We start from the raw sequence: 16838 nt of genomic DNA, 5'->3' as shown, positions 1-16838 counted from the left end.
CAAGGAGGGATCAGGATGAGCCAGCACGGGAGCCGAGGTAAACAGAGCCTTCAGGTGACCAAAAGCCCTGTCCGCCCCAGCTGACCACTGCAGTCGCGCCGGTCCCCCCTTCAGCAAGGGGGTAATGGGAGCCGCCTGACCAAAGCCCCGGATAAACCTCCGGTAGTAGTTGGCAAACCCTAAGAACCGCTTCACCTCCTTTACCGTGGTTGGAGTCGGCCAATTACACATGGCTGAAATGCGGTCATTCTCCATCTCCACCCCTGACGCGGACAGGCGGTACCCTAGGAAGGAGACGGACTGTTGGATGAACAGACATTTCTCAGCCTTGACGTACAGGTCATGCTCCAACAGTCGACCAAGCACCTTGTGCACCAGGGACACATGCTCGGCGCATGTAGCGGAGTATATTAGAATGTCATCTATATACACCACTACACCCTGCCTGTGCAGGTCCCTGAAAATAGCATCTACGAAGGATTGGAAGACTGATGGAGCATTCATCAACCCGTACGGCATGACGAGGTACTCATAGTGCCCAGAGGTGGTACTAAATGCCGTCTTCCACTCATCCTCCTCCCGGATACGCACCAGGTTGTAAGCGCTCCTGAGATCCAATTTGGTGAAGAAGCGCGCCCCGTGCAATGACTCTGTCACACTGGCTATGAGAGGCAGTGGGTAACTGTACTTCACAGTGATCTGATTTAGACCTTGATAGTCAATGCACGGGCGTAAACCTCCATCTTTCTTCTTCACAAAAAAGAAACTCAAGGAGGCAGGTGAAGTGGAAGGCCGAATGTATCCCTGTCCCAGAGATTCGGAGACATATGTTTCCATAGCCGCTGTCTCCTCCTGAGACAGAGGATACACGTGACTCCTGGGAAGTGCTGCGCCTACCTGGAGATTTATCGCACAATCCCCCTGTCGATGGGGTGGTAGTTGAGTCGCCGCCTTTTTACAGAAGGCGAGAGCCAAATCGGCATATTCGGGGGGAATGTGCATAGTGGAGACCTGGTTTGGACTCTCCACCGTAGTTGCACCTATGGAAACGCCTACACACCTCCCTGAGCACTGACGTGACCATCCCTTGAGAGCCCTCTGTTGCCACAAAATAGTGGGGTCATGAGAGGCCAACCAGGGAAGCCCCAACACCACAGGATCAGGAAGAGACTAATTCTCTCCTCATGACCCTCCTGCGTTTTCATACATAGTGGAGCTGTGACCTCCCTAATCAGGGCCGAACCTAAAGGACGACTATCTAAGGCATGTACAGGGAAGGGCACATCAACAGGAACAATAGGGATCCCTAATCTACGTGCAAATGAACGGTCAATAAAGTTCCCAGCTGCGCCTGAATCTACTAGCGCCTTATGCTGGGAATGTGGGGAAAACTCAGGAAATTCTATGCATACACACATGTACGCAACAGGGAGCTCTGGGTGAGTTGGGTGCCTACTCACCTGGGATGATCCAACAGTGCCCTACCTGCTGCCTCGACTCCCTGGGGAACCTCCCCAGCACCGACCAGCAGTGTGCCCTCTGCGGCCACAGTTGGTGCAGGAAACGGCCCCCCCTCCGGTCACCCTTAGAGCAGCACTTCCGAGCTCCATAGGGGTAGGGTCGGAGGTGCTGGGGGATGGAATGGACGGACCCTGACCCGGACGTCCGCGGATGGCCAACAGGTTATCCAGCCGTATAGATAAATCCACCAGCTGGTCGAGGGTAAGGGTGGTGTCCCTGCATGCCAGCTCCCGACGAACGTCCTCACGTAGACTACACCGGTAATGGTCGATCAGGGCCCTCTCATTCCATCCCGCTCTGGCAGCCAAGGTCCTGAAGTCCATTGCGAAGTCCTGTGCGCTCCTCTTCCCCTGTCTGAGGTGGAACAAGCGTTCCCCCGCCACTCTCCCCTCAGGTGGATGATCGAAGACCGCCCGGAAGCGGCGGGTGAAATCCTCATAGCGAACCAACGCTGCATCTATTCCTCCCCATTCGGCGTTGGCCCACTCAAGCGCTCTCCCCAACAGACAGGAGATGAGGGCGGACACGCTCTCGTATCCCGAGGGGACCGGGTGGATGGTCGCCAGGTAGAGCTCCACCTGGAGCAGGAACCCCTGGCACCCGGCAGCCGTCCCATCAAATGCCCTCGGGAGCGAGAGAAGAATCCCACTGGGTCCAGGTGACGGATGGGTGGACATCGGTGTGGGTTGATCTGAAGTTGATGGGGTTGTGGGAAAATCCCCTCTCTCCCATCGCTCCATGGTCTGCAACACGCGATCCATGGCTGTGTCAAGATTCTGGAGCATCGTTGCATGCTGCAGGATGCGCTCCTCCACTGGTACCAGAGGACTGGATGCACCTGCTGACTCCATATGTGGTGCGTGTTTCTGTCAAGTGTCAATGTGCAGCGGTAGGACTGAGTCAGGCGCAGGACACAGAACTGAGTAAACAACGTACTTTACTTGAAAAATACACACATTTCCACACAGGGAAAACACACCAGCTCACATAAGTCCCAGACACAAAACAAAGAACAAACACGCACAAAACCATGTGGGAACCAGAGGGTTAAATAGGGAAATAATATAATGTAATGGGAACCAGGTGTGTACAATCAAGTCAAAACAAATGGAAAAAGAAACGTCGATCGGTGGCAGCTAGAAAGCCGGTGACGACGACCGCCAAACGCCGCCCGAACAAGGAGAGGCACCAACTTCGGCGGAAGTCGTGACAATCCCAGAACAACAGCAAAGGACCTTGTGAAGATGCTGGAGAAAACAGGTACAAAAGTATCTACAGTGAGGGAAAAAAGTATTTGATCCCCTGCTGATTTTGTACGTTTGCCCACTGACAAAGACATGATCAGTCTATAATTTTAATGGTAGGTTTATTTGAACAGGGAGAGACAGAATAACAACAAAAACATCCAGAAAAACGCATGTCAAAAATGTTATAAATTGATTTGCATTTTCATGAGGGAAATAAGTATTTGACCCCTCTGCAAAACATGACTTAGTACTTGGTGGCAAAACCCTTGTTGGCAATCACAGAGGTCAGACGTTTCTTGTAGTTGGCCACCAGGTTTGCACACATCTCAGGAGGGATTTTGTCCTTCTCCTCTTTGCAGATCTTCTCCAAGTCATTAAGGTTTCGAGCCTGACGTTTGGCAACTCAAACCTTCAGCTCCCTCCACAGATTTTCCATGGGATTAAGGTCTGGAGACTGGCTAGGCCACTCCAGGACCTTAATGTGCTTCTTCTCGAGCCACTCCTTTGTTGCCTTGGCCGTGTGTTTTGGGTCATTGTCATGCTGGAATACCCATCCACGACCCATTTTCAATGCCCTGGCTGAGGGAAGGAGGTTCTCACCCAAGATTTGACGGTACATGGCCCCGTCCATCGTCCCTTTGATGCGGTGAAGTTGTCCTATCCCTTTAGCAGAAAAACAACCCCAAAGCATAATGTTTCCACCTCCATGTTTGACGGTGGGGATGGTGTTCTTGGGGTCATAGGCAGCATTCCTCCTCCTCCAAACACGGCGAGTTGAGTTGATGCCAAAGAGCTCCCTTTTGGTCTCATCTGACCACAACACTTTCACCCAGTTCTCCTCTGAATCATTCAGATGTTCATTGGCAAACTTCAGACGGGCATGTATATGTGCTTTCTTGAGCAGGGGGACCTTGCGGGCGCTGCAGGATTTCAGTCCTTCACAGCGTAGTGTGTTACCAATTGTTTTCTTGGTGACTATGGTCCCAGCTGCCTTGAGATCATTGACAAGATCCTCCCATGTAGTTCTGGGCTGATTCCTCACCGTTCTCATGATCATTGCAACTCCACAAGATGAGATCTTGCATGGAGCCCCAGGCCGAAGGAGATTGACAGGTCTTTTGTGTTTCTTCCATTTGCGAATAATTGCACCAACTGTTGTCACCTTCTCACCAAGCTGCTTGGCGATGGTCTTGTAGCCCATTCCAGCCTTGTGTAGGTCTACAATCTTGTCCCTGACATCCTTGGAGAGCTCTTTGGTCTTGGCCATGGTGGAGAGTTTGGAATCTGATTGATTGCTTCTGTGGACAGGTGTCTTTTATACAGGTAACAAACTGAGATTAGGAGCACTCCCTTTAAGAGTGTGCTCCTAATTTCAGCTCGTTACCTGTATAAAAGACACCTGGGAGCCAGAAATCTTTCTGATTGAGAGGGGGTCAAATACTTATTTCCCTCATTAAAATGCAAATCAATTTATAACATTTTTGAAATGCGTTTTTCTGGATTTCTTTGTTGTTATTCCGTCTCTCACTGTTCAAATAAACCTACCATTCAAATTATAGACTGATCATTTCTTTGTCAGTGGGCAAACGTACAAAATCAGCAGGGGATCAAATACTTTTTTCCCTCACTGTATATCCACAGTAAAACGAGTCCTATATTGACATAACCTGAAAGGCCGCTCAGCAAGGAAGAAGCCACTGCTCCAAAACCGCCATAAAAAAGCCATACTACGGTTTGCAACTGCACATGGGGACAAAGATTGTACTTTTTGGAGAAATGTCCTCTGGTCTGATGAAACAAAATAGAACTGTTTGCCCATAATGACCATTGTTATGATTGGAGGAAAAAGGGGGATTTGCATGCTGAAGAACACCATTCCAACCGTGAAGCACGGGGGTGGCAGCATCATGCTGTGGGGGTGCTTTGCTGCAGGAGGGACTGGTGCACTTCACAAAATAGATGGCATTATGAGGAAGGAAAATTATGTGGATATATTGAAGCAACATCTCAAGACATCAGTCAGGAAGTTAAAGCTTGGTCGCAAATGGGTCTTCCAAATGGACAATGACTCCAAGCATACTTCCAAAGTTGTGCCAAAATGGCTTAAGGACAACAAAGTCAAGGTATTGGAGTGGCCATCACAAAGCCCTGACCTCAATCCTATTGACAATTTGTGGGCAGAACTGAAAAAGTGTGTGCCAGCAAGGAGGCCTACAAACTTGACTCAGTTACACCAGCTCTGTCAGTAGGAATGGGCCAAAATTCACCCAACTTATTGTGGGAAGCTTGTGGAAGGCTACCCGAAACGTTTGACCCAAGTTAAACAATTTAAAGGCAATGCTACCAAATACTAATTGAGTGTATGTAAACTTCTGACCCACTGGGAAAGTGATGAAAGAAATAAAAGCTGAAATAAGTCATTCTCTCTACCATTATTCTGACATTTCACATTCTTAAAATAAAGTGATGATCCTAACTGACCTAAGACAGGGAATTTTTACTAGGATTAAATGTCAGGAATTGTGAAAAACTGAGTTTAAATGTATTTATCAACTGTATATATAAACGGAGTGTACAAAACATTATGAACACCTGCTCTTTCCATGACAGACTGACCAGGTGAATCCAGGTGAAAGCTATGATCCCTTATTGATGTCACTTGTTAGACAGGTTAAAGAAGGATTTTTAAGCCTTGAGACAACTGAGACATGTATTATGTATGTGTGCCATTCAGAGGGTGACAAAAGAATGGGCAAGACAAAATATTTAAGTGCCTTTGAACGGGGTATGGTAGTAGGTGCCAGGCTCATTGGTTTGTTTCAAGAACTGCAACGCTGCTGGGTTTTTCACGCTCAACGGTTTTCCGTGTGGTCCACCACCCAAAGGACATCCAGCCAACTTGACAACTGTGGGAAGAGCCAACATGAGCCAGCATCCCTATGGAATGCTTCCGACACCTCGTAGTCCATGCCCCAACATATTTAGGCTGTTCTGAGGGCAAACGGGGGATGCAACTCAATATTAGGAAGGTGTTCTTAATGTTCTGTACACTCAGTATATTATTCATTGAAATTACCATTGAATAGGAGTAGTTTCATTCAAGTTTTCCTTACCACTCTTCCCCAAACCCCATACCCACCCCCAACCACCCCCCCTTACCCGTACAGGAGTACCAGGGTTCGTCTGTCTTAGGCCAGTTTGTGACACGTTTCCTTCTGCGAGAGACCAACACCCAGTTGCAGTCCCTGCAGTTATCACTAGACTGCACTATGGAGGCTGTGGACGAGCAGAGCTGCACTGGCAGGTAGAGTAGCACCGCAGTTACTATCTATTATCTTCCGCTGTGCACTGCTACATCAAGTAGTTGAACATCTTGGTGTACTATTACCATTACCAGTGAGTGATCAGTTACCGTACAGGATTATGCCTATATCAGGATATGTAGGATGATGATGCATTTGATGGTAGTGACAATTATAAGGATGCAGCTGGTACGGTTGATGACAATGATGATGAAAATCACTGTATTTGACAACAGCAACAACAACACTGTTGCTGTTGATGATGATGATGATGATGATGATGATGATGACGATAATGATGATAATTGTGTCCACTGCAGGAAGATAAAGAAGCCAGAGGATCTTTCCCTCCAGAGAATCGCCATACGCCCCAGCCGTCGAATCCAAAAGGACCTGTGTCTCTCTCCCACAGACCCTTACTCTGGCATGCTCACTACAGGTACACAGCAGTGGAGGCTCCTCAGAGGAGGAAGGGGAGGACCATCCTCCTCAGTGAATTTCATAAAAATAAAAATAGTAAAACATTAAAAAATGTATCCTTTTTAGATAAAACTATGCTAAATATATTCACGTCACCAAATAATTGATTAAAACACACTGTTTTGCAATGAAGGTCTACAGTACCCTCAACAGCACTCTATAGGGTAGCACCAGGGTGTAGCTGGAGGACAGCTACCTTCCATCCTCCTCTGGATACATTGACTTCAATACAAAACCTAGGAGGCTCATGGTTCTCACTCCTTTCCATAGACTTACACAGTAATTATGCAACTTCCGGAGGACCTCCTCCAACCTAACAGAGCTCTTGCAGCATGAACTGACATGTTGTCCACCTAATCAAAGGATCAGAGAATGAATCTGGTACTGAGAGCATAAGCTACAGCTAGCTAGCACTGCAGTGCATAACATGTGGTAAGTAGTTGACTCAAAGAGAGAGAAAGACAATAGTTGAACAGTTTTGAACAAATACATTTTTTCAAAAATGAAGGCGAGACAAGAGAGAGAGCTAGAGAGATATTTAGCCATTTTCACTTTCACTTACTTAGCTAGCAAAAGCAGCTAGCTAGTTCAGCCTACTCAAACACCTGGCTCAAACAGGGGGATGCTATGTTAGCTAGCCAGCTATGACTATCCAACACAACACTGGAACTCTTTCAAGTCAAGGTAAGCTTTTGGTTTAACTCATTTATTGCCACCGGCGCCCGCCGGTGTAAACTACACTGTAACGTTACTGCATGATTGTAGCAGGTTTACTAACAAGTTAGTTCTATTAGCTATGTTGACTATGATGTTACTTTAGCTAATATGGTGACAACTATGTAGGCTGTGTGTAGCGGTTATGATATGGTTTGGCTTGGAACGTTTTTTTTACCTGGTCACAGCCTGATGTGTTGTGCATTGAAGTCCACAAGCGAAGGGAAAAGGTGAGAGGAGGAGAGCGCATAGATGCGAGAAGGAATACAATGTGGCTGCTATGAAAGTGAACTGTGTTTACGTGTATTCCTTCTGCCGATTCTGTTGAGAAACATTTCTTAAACGGAAGCAAACGGAATGAAGCGGGGATAAACATACCTGAATTTGTCCAATAGAAACTCTAGTTTGCAACTGTTGACCTATTGATTACACCCTATATCAGCTAGATGCTCGACCTGTGTGCACCTACGCTGTACATTTCATTCATAGGCTAGGTTGTAGCAACCTCATGATGGGTATAGGGAACAATTTGAGTATAATGTAGTAGCCTAAAGCTATCGATGTTACATTGAACTGGGTGAATGGAATATGAATGACAGTCATCCAATATGCTGTAATAGAAATAAGACCATGCTCATGAAAAAAAAATGGTCCTCCCTCACTGGTACACACTGACACACACCTGTGTATGGTCTCAAAACATTCAACTGCAATATGTGTTTTTGGCAATGACACATATCACATATAAGCCTATGGCAATTGGAAATCAATTTAGTGCAGTTGAATGTTTTGAAATGTAAATTCTTAAACTGTAATTGTTTGATTTTTTAAATGTTTTTACTTCAAATGTCACAAAGTCCTGTGATGATCTGACATTATGTTTCCTTGGTTAAGGTGTCAGTGTGGAGCCAGACAACCACCACTGGAGCTCATAGACAAGCTGGAGTATGAGGTACGAGGTTCAGTGGTTGTTAGCTAGAGTCTGAGGAACGAGGTTCACTATTTGTTATCTGGAGTATGGGGAACAAGGTTTACTATTTGTTATCTGGAGTATGGGGAACAAGGTTTACTATTTGTTAGCTGTAGTATGAGGTACGATATGCAGTAGTTGTTAGCTGAAGAATGAGGTTCAGTGGTGGTTGAGGTTCAGTGGTTGTTGAGGAACAAGTTTCAGTGATTGTTAGCTGGAGTATGAGGTACAAGGTTAGTACATAGATCATTCCATTTGGTCTTAATGATGTGTTGTGAGTCTCTATTCAAACACGTATGTCTTTGATAAGTGCCCACTGATTCATTTATGCTTAGTTGACACTAAGCTTAAGTCACAACATTGCCCCTCCCGCTGGGATGCACTAATATTTAATAGACGACGACAAACACCTAAAGTGCTAACTGTCAAATTCTCGTCTTATATTACCCAAGCTCATGCTCTCATGGCTAGATTCAACCTGCTTAGGGAAATATACACTCACCAGCCAGTTTATTAGGTACACCCATGTAGTACTGGGTCAGACCCCCCTTTGCCTTCAGAACAGCCTGAATTCTTTGGGGCTTGGATTCTACAAGGTGTTAGAAATATTCCACAGGGATGTTGGTCCATGCTGACGTGATAGCTTCACGCAGTTGCTGCAGATTGGACGGCGTTACATTCATTGCTCAATTGGTATCAAGGGACCTAACGTGTGCAAGGAAAACATTCCCCACACCAGTACACCACCGCCACCAGCATGTACTGTTGACACCAGGCAGGATGGGTCCATAAGCTCATGCTGCTTACGCCAAATCCTGACTCTGCCATCAGCATGACGCAACAGTAACCGGGATTCGTCGGACCAGGCAATGCTTTTCCACTCCTCAATTGTCCAGTTGGTGATCGCATGCCCACTGGAGCTGCTTCTTCTTGTTTTTAGCTGATAGGAGTGGAACCCGGTGTGGTTGTCTGCTGCAATAGCCCATCCGTGACAAGGATCGACGAGTTATGTGTTCTGAGATGCCGCTCTGCACACCACTGTTGTCCTGCACCGTTATTTGTCTGTTTGTGGCCCACCTGTCAGCTTGCACGATTCTTGCCATTCTCCTTCGACCTCTCTCATCAACAAGCTGTTTTCGCCCACAGGACTGCCGCTGACTGGATGTTTGTTGTTTGTCGCACCATTCTCGGTAAACTCTAGACACTTTCATGCGTGAAAAGCCCAGGAGGGCGGCCGTTTCTGAGATACTGGATCCGGTGCGCCTGACACCGACGATCATACCACGCTCAACGTCGCTTAGGTCACTCGTTTTGCCCATTCTAACATTCAATCCAACAGTAACTGAACGCCTCGATGCCTGTTTGCCTGCTTTATATAGCAAGCCACATGACTCACTGTCTATAGGAGCGATCCATTTTCGTGAACTGGGTGGTGTAACAAAAAAACTGGTCTGGTGAATGTATATATACATATATCAATCCATTTCATATCAAAGGCAATGCTCTGTGACATACAGTTAGGCTACCATATTTCAGCCAAATTTGATCAGGCTCGTTATGTTCTTAAAGTTTGTTCTTTTCATGACTGATATTTATACTTCCATTTGCAGAGTCCACATCTGGAACCACTCAAAGAAGACACGTTAGCCGGCACATATAACTCGGTAAGTCCAACTCGGACAGCCACTATGGCCTCTTCCTTTTAGATTTGGAAAAGTTTTCTATGTACACTACCAGTTAAAAGTTTGGACACACCTACTCATTCAAGGGTTTTTCTTAATTTTTTTACTATCTTCTAAATTGTAGAATAATAGTGAAGACATCAAAACTTTGAAATAACACATATGGAATCATGTAGTAACCAAAAAAGTGTTAAACAAATACAAATGTATTTTGTATTTGAGATTCTCCAAATAGCCACCCTTTGCCTTGATGACAGCTTTGCACACTCTTGGCATTCTCTCAACCAGCTTCACCTGGAATGCTTTTCCAACAGTCTTGAAGGAGTTCCCACATATGCTGAGCACTTGTTGGCTGCTTTTCCTTCACTCTGCGGTGCGACTCATCCCAAACCATCTCAATTGGGTTGAGGTCGGGTGATTGTGGAGGCCAGGTCATCTGATGCAGCACTCCATCACTCTCCTTCTTGGTAAAATAGCCCTTACACAGCCTGGAGGTGTGTTGGGTCATTGTCCTGTTGAACAACAAATGATAGTCCCACTAAGCCCAAACCAGATGGGATGGCGTATCGCTGCAGAATGCTGTGGTAGCCATGTTGGTTAAGTGTAAATAAGTCACAGACAGTGTCACCAGCAAAGCACCCCCACACCATAACACCTCTTCCTCCATGCTTTACAGTGGGAACTACACATGCGGAGATCATCCGTTCACCCACACCGCGTCTCACAAAGACACAGCGGTTGGAACCAAAAATCTCAAATTTGGACTCCAGACCAAAGGACAAAGGTTTCTTGGCCCAAGCAAGTCTCTTCTTCTTATTGGTGTCCTTTAGTAGTGGTTTCTTTGCAGCAATTCGACCATGAAGGCCTGATTTACACAGTCTCCTCTGAACAGTTGATGTTGAGATGTGTCTGTTACTTGAACTCTGTGAAGCATTTATTTGGGCTGCAATTTCTGAGGCTGGTAACTCTAATGAACTTATCCTCTGCATCAGAGGTAACTCTGGGTCTTCCATTCCTGTGGCGGTCCTCATGAGAGTCTGTTTCATCATAGCGCTTGATGGTTTTTGCGACTGCACTTGAAGAAACTTTGAAAGTTCTTGACATTTTCCGGATTTTCCGGATTGACTGAACTCCACCTTGTCCCAACACAACTGATTGGCTCAAACGCATTAAGAAGGAAAGAAATTCCACAAATTAACTTTTAAGAAGGCACACCTGTTAATTGAAATGCATTCCAGGTGACTACTTCATGAAGCTGGTTGAGAGAATGCCAATAGTGTGCAAAGCTGTCATCAAGGCAAAGGGTGGCTATTTGAAGAATCTCAAATATAAAATATATTTTCATTTGTTTAACCCTTTTTTGGTTACTACATGATTCCAAATGTGTTATTTCATAGTTTAGAAGTCTTCACTATTATTCTACAATGTAAAAAATAGTACAAATAAAGAAAAACCCTTGAATGAGTAGGTGTGTCCAAACTTTTGACTGGTAGTGTATATCTTAAAAGGTGTTACCCTAGATTTCAATTACTTGACATAGTGAGATCCATGTATCTCTCAAAATAATGTTTCTCTGCTATAGCATCATTCATTTGTCTTAGGTCCATAAGGAAACGTATACTTCTTTAGGGAGTTATTTTGTCTTGTTTTGACCACATTATCAACACAGGCAGCACGTCTCGAGATTGAGGGTTTTAACATTAGAATGTCCAAACCAGTAGTTTCCCCCTCAACAGAACATCCTGCTGGTGCAGAGACAGATGTCTGTGAAGGACAAAGACACAGAGGAGTTCCAGCAGGCTCTGAAGATCTACACAGACGCCACAGTCTGCCAGACCAAAAATTTGCAGTGGGTCTCTCTTCTAGATTGAATAAATTGCCAATTGTTTTTATTTACAATTTAACATTTTAATCATTTAGCAGACACAACTTACAGTTAGTGCATTCATCTTAAGATAGCTAGGTGGGACAACCACATCTCAGTCAGTGTAAGTACATTTTTCCTCAATAAAGTAGCTATCAGCAAAGTCAGTGCTCGTGGGGGGGGTGAAGTGCGAGTGTTAGTTTACAAAAGGCAAGGGGGTGCTGAGGGATTATTTAAGATACTCTTTGAAGAGGTAGGGTTTCAGATGTTTTCAGAAGATGGGCAGGGACTCTGCTGTCCTAGCTTCAGGGGGAAGCTGGTTCCACCATTCGGGTGCCAGGACAGAGAAGAGCTTTGACTGGGCTGAGTGGGAGCTGCCCTCCTGTAGGGATGGGAGGTCCAAGAGACCAGAGCTTGCAGGACGGAGTACTCGGGTTGGGGTGTAGGGTTTGAGCATAGCCTGAAGGTAGGGAGGGGCAGTTACTCTTGCTACTCCGTAGGCAACAACCATGGTATTGTAGTGGATGCGAGCTTTGACTGGAAGCCAGTGGAGTGTGCAGAGGAGCGGGGTGATATGGGAGTCCAGCCAACAGCGAGTTGCAGTAGTCCAGACGGGAGATGACAAGTGCCTGGATTAGGACCTGCGCAGCTTCCTATGTGAGGTAGGGTCGTACTCCACGGATGTTGTAGAGCATGAACCTGCAGGATGGAGTCACTTCTTTGATGTTTGCAGAGAACGACAGGGTGTTGTCCAGGGTCACACCAAGGTTCTTTGCACTCTGGGTGGGGGACACCGTGGAGTTGTCAACTGTGATGGAGAGGTCTTGGAGCAGGCAGGCCTTCGTCGGGAGGAAGAGCAGCTCCGTCTTGTCGAAGTTGAGCTTGAGGTGGTGGGCCGACATCCAAGCTGAGATGCGTGTCTCCACCTGGGAGTCAGAAGGGGGGAAGGAAAAAATTAGTTGAGTGTCATCCGCATTGCAATGATAGGAGAGACCATGAGAGGATATTAGAAGAGAGGGCCTAGAACCAAGCCAGAGGGGACACCAATAGTGAGAGTACGTGGTGCAGACATAGATCCTCTCTACGTCACCTGGAAGGAGCAGCCTGCCAGGTAGGATGCAATCCAAGAGTGTGCAGAGCCTGAGACGCCCAGCCCTGAGAGAGTGGAGAGGGGGATCTGATGGTTCACGGTGTCATAGGCAGCGGATAGATCCAGGGGAGAGAGAGAGAGTCAGGTTTGGCAGTGTGGAGAGCCTCTGTGACACAGAGGAAAGCAGTTTTGGTTGAGTGGCCCGTCTTGAGCCTGGCTGGTTAGGGTCAAGAAGATTGTTCTGAGAGAGATAATGAGAGAGTTGGTCAGAAACACTCAAGTGTTTTGGAAAGAAAATACAAAAGGGATACCGGTCTGTAGTTTTTTACATCAGAGGGGTCGAGTGCTGGCTTCTTGAGGAGGGGAGCGACTCTGGCCATTTTGAAGTCAGAAGGGACTCAGCCAGTGGTCAGGTATGAGTTTATGAGGGAAATGAGGAATGGAAGAAAGTCTCCAGAGTTGGTCTGGAGAAGGGAGGAGAGGTGGGATCGAGCGGGCAGGTTGTCGGGCGGCTGGACCTCAGTAGTTGCAGGATTTTGTCTGGAGAGAGAGGGGAGAAAGAGGTCAGGACCAGTGGACTCAATGGGCTGAGTGAATGAGGAGCAGATGTTGTCAACCTTATTTTCAAAGGGGTTGACAAAGTCGTCCACAGAGAGGGAGGGGGTGGAGGATTAAGGGTTAGAGGCAGAAGCTTAACATTTAGAGTGATATAAAGTGGATTTAGCAGCAGATACAGAGGAAAAGAAGATAGAGAGGAGGAAGTGAAAGGATGATTGGTCCTCCGGAAGTTTAGTTTTCCTCCATTTCCACTCAACTGCAAGCAGCACTGTTCTTTAATCTTGCAATGAGTCACTCAGCCACAGAGGAAGAGGGGAGGCCTGAGTCATAGGGGACAGTGCAAGTCATAGGATGCGGAAAGTGAGATTAGTAGGCGAACATCCTCTAGTAAAGCGTATTGCCTGCCTTGTGAGTGGGAGAGGACTGGGAAAGGGTGAGGTCAAAACAGGCAAGGAGGGGAAAGAAAGAGATGGAAAGAAATTAATTGAAAGCAGACGATGGGCGGTTGAAGTCGCCCAGTATGATGAGCGGTGAGCCATCATCAAGAAATTAGCTTATCAAGGTGTCGAGCTCATTCACAAATTCTAAGGCCACCTGGTGGGCGATAGATGACAACAATGTTAAGCTTGAGTAGACAAGTGACAGTGACAGCATGGAATTCAAATGAGATAGACAGGTGAGTGAGGGAGAAAATAGAAAATGAGTAGCCCTGTGCCACCACTGCGAGGACCAAATGCTCTCGGACTATGAGAGAACGCGTAGTCAGATGAAGAGAGAGCAGCTGGAGTAGCAGTGTTCTCTGGGGTGATCCATGTCTCCGTCAGGGCCAAAATGTCTAGGAACTGAAAGGCAACATAGGTTGAGATGAACTCTGCATTCTTGACCGCAGATCGGCAGTTCCAAGAATTCCACATGGCAGCCTATTGTGAATCTCTTTTCCTGGATAAATTGAAATCTCCCTAATCCTGAATAGCTACTCTGGATTCAGCAACACAATGTGGGTGTGTTTCAATACTGGAAAGGGGCTTCCTTTCCTTCATAGCTATTGTTTTGGGATACTTTCAGATAGGTGCTTGTACCTTCTGTACCATGAAGGAAAGAATGTACAAGAAAATGACAATAGTTCAGACATTTTTGTGATACAGAGTACAGCCCCTACTACAGGAAACTACAAATGCAACATGCTAATTTCATTACGTGACATAAGAGTTTTGACTTCATTATCCCACAGTGTGTCCATTCAGACACTTCCAGAGAGATCCTGCTTCATCATGTATGAGTTCTGGCAAGACCGTTTCTCCTGGATGAGGTACATAATTTATTCTGTAGTCCCAACAGTGTCTCAAATGAATTAAGTCAAATTGGTGAATGAACTGTAATGGTCATCCATGTGAATGTTGAGTCAACTGCTTTCTGAATTGACTGAATGAAAATGGAATTGCACCTAAACCTTGTGAGAGACTATGATTTAGTATAGCTGTTCAGAATTCTTCCAAAATCAGTTTTCCTGCCAAAAGCCTTGATATAGATGGGATATTACTATGCTGTTGGGCTTGGCCATGATTAAAATACCTTCTACGAAGCCTTATTGACGGTCTGACAGAGCACTGACAATGCAAGGCCACCCAATTGACCCCTCCCTCCCCTTTTCCCATCCCTTGCTCCTACAGTTACTTGCAGTCCCCCATCAGCAAGACATTCCACCGCTGCATCATTGACGTACTGGAGGACCCGGAAATGGTCTCCACCATGCTCCTACCGGGTAAGTGTTGCATGGGCGGATGGGGTTTTTGGGGAGTGGATGGAGTGGGGATGGGCGGGAGAAGACATGATGAATGGCTATACAGTGAGGGAAAAAAGTATTTGATCCCCTGCTGATTTTGTACGTTTGCCCACTGACAAAGACATGATCAGTCTATAATTTTAATGGTAAGTTTATTTGAACAGTGAGAGACAGAATAACAACAAAAAAAATCCAGAAACACGCATGTCAAAAATGTTATAAATTGATTTCCATTTTAATGAGGGAAGTAAGTATTTGACCCCTCTGCAAAACATGACTTAGTACTTGGTGGCAAAACCCTTGTTGGCAATCACAGAGGTCAGACATTTCTTGTAGTTGGCCACCAGGTTTGCACACATCTCAGGAGGGATTTTGTCCCACTCCTCTTTGCAGATCTTCTCCAAGTCATTAAGGTTTCGAGGCTGATGTTTGGCAACTCGAACCTTCAGCTCCCTCCACAGATTTTCTATGGGATTAAGGTCTGGAGACTGGCTAGGCCACTCCAGGACCTTAATGTGCTACTTCTTGAGCCACTCCTTTGTTGCCTTGGCCGTGTGTTTTGGGTCATTGTCATGCTGGAATACCCATCCACGACCCATTTTCAATGCCCTGGCTGTGGGAAGGAGGTTCTCACCCAAGATTTGACGGTACATGGCCCCGTCCATCGTCCCTTTGATGCGGTGAAGTTGTCCTGTCCCCTTAGCAGAAAAACACCCCCAGTTCTCCTCTGAATCATTCAGATGTTCATTGGCAAACTTCAAACGGGCCTGTATATGTGCTTTCTTGAGCAGGGGGACCTTGCGGGCGCTGCAGGATTTCAGTCCTTCACGGCGTAGTGTGTTACCAATTGTTTTCTTGGTGACTATGGTCCCAGCTGCCTTGAGATCATTGACAAGATCCTCCCGTGTAGTTCCTGGCTGATTCCTCACCATTCTCATGATCATTGCAACTCCACGAGGTGAGATCTTGCATGGAGCCCCAGGCCGAGGGAGATTGACAGGTCTTTTGTGTTTCTTCCATTTTTGCGAATAATCGCACCAACTGTTGTCACCTTCTCACCAAGCTGCTTGGCGATGGTCTTGAAGCCCATTCCAGCCTTGTCCCTGATATCCTTGGAGAGCTCTTTGGTCTTGGCCATGGTGGAGAGTTTGGAATCTGATTGATTGATTGCTTCTATGGACAGGTGCCTTTTATACAGGTAACAAGCTGAGATTAGGAGCACTCCCTTTAAGAGTGTGCTCCTAATCTCAGCTCGTTACTTGTATAAAAGACACCTGGGAGCCAGGAATCTTTCTGATTGAGAGGGGGTCAAATACTTATTTCCCTCATTAAAATGCAAATCAATTTATAACATTTTTGACATGCGTTTTTCTGGATTTTTTTGTTGTTATTCTGTCTCTCACTGTTCAAATAAACCTACCATTAAAATTATAGACTGATCATTTCTTTGTCAGTGGGCAAACGTACAAAATCAGCAGGGGATCAAATACTTTTTTCCCTCACTGTATGTGACCTCAGAGAAATATTTTTATAACAATATATAAATGAAGAAAACAACTCTGAGGTACAGAGCCTCAAATCTACTGGAGAGGATGTGATAATGCATGCCACTTTTTATGATAATTTA

At 46.0% G+C, this 16838-nt stretch overlaps 1 protein-coding gene across 1 annotated transcript in view; it reads left to right on the top strand.

The window, feature by feature from the left end:
- Positions 1 to 11689, top strand: part of LOC121545954 (N-terminal EF-hand calcium-binding protein 1) — a 59248-nt gene extending 47559 nt beyond the window's left edge. Inside the window, exons 6-10 of the mRNA XM_041856899.2 lie at positions 5936 to 6072; positions 6391 to 6509; positions 8159 to 8216; positions 9845 to 9898; positions 11653 to 11689. Coding sequence (XP_041712833.2) covers positions 5936 to 6072; positions 6391 to 6509; positions 8159 to 8199 — 297 coding nt within the window. The 3' untranslated portion in view covers positions 8200 to 8216; positions 9845 to 9898; positions 11653 to 11689. The remainder of the gene's footprint in view (positions 1 to 5935; positions 6073 to 6390; positions 6510 to 8158; positions 8217 to 9844; positions 9899 to 11652) is intronic.
- The last annotated feature ends 5149 nt before the right edge of the window (positions 11690 to 16838 follow it).

This window comes from Coregonus clupeaformis, chromosome 30 (assembly GCF_020615455.1).
Source record: "Coregonus clupeaformis isolate EN_2021a chromosome 30, ASM2061545v1, whole genome shotgun sequence".
Taxonomy (NCBI): domain Eukaryota; kingdom Metazoa; phylum Chordata; class Actinopteri; order Salmoniformes; family Salmonidae; genus Coregonus; species Coregonus clupeaformis.
This window is presented reverse-complemented; position numbering and strand designations above follow the sequence as displayed.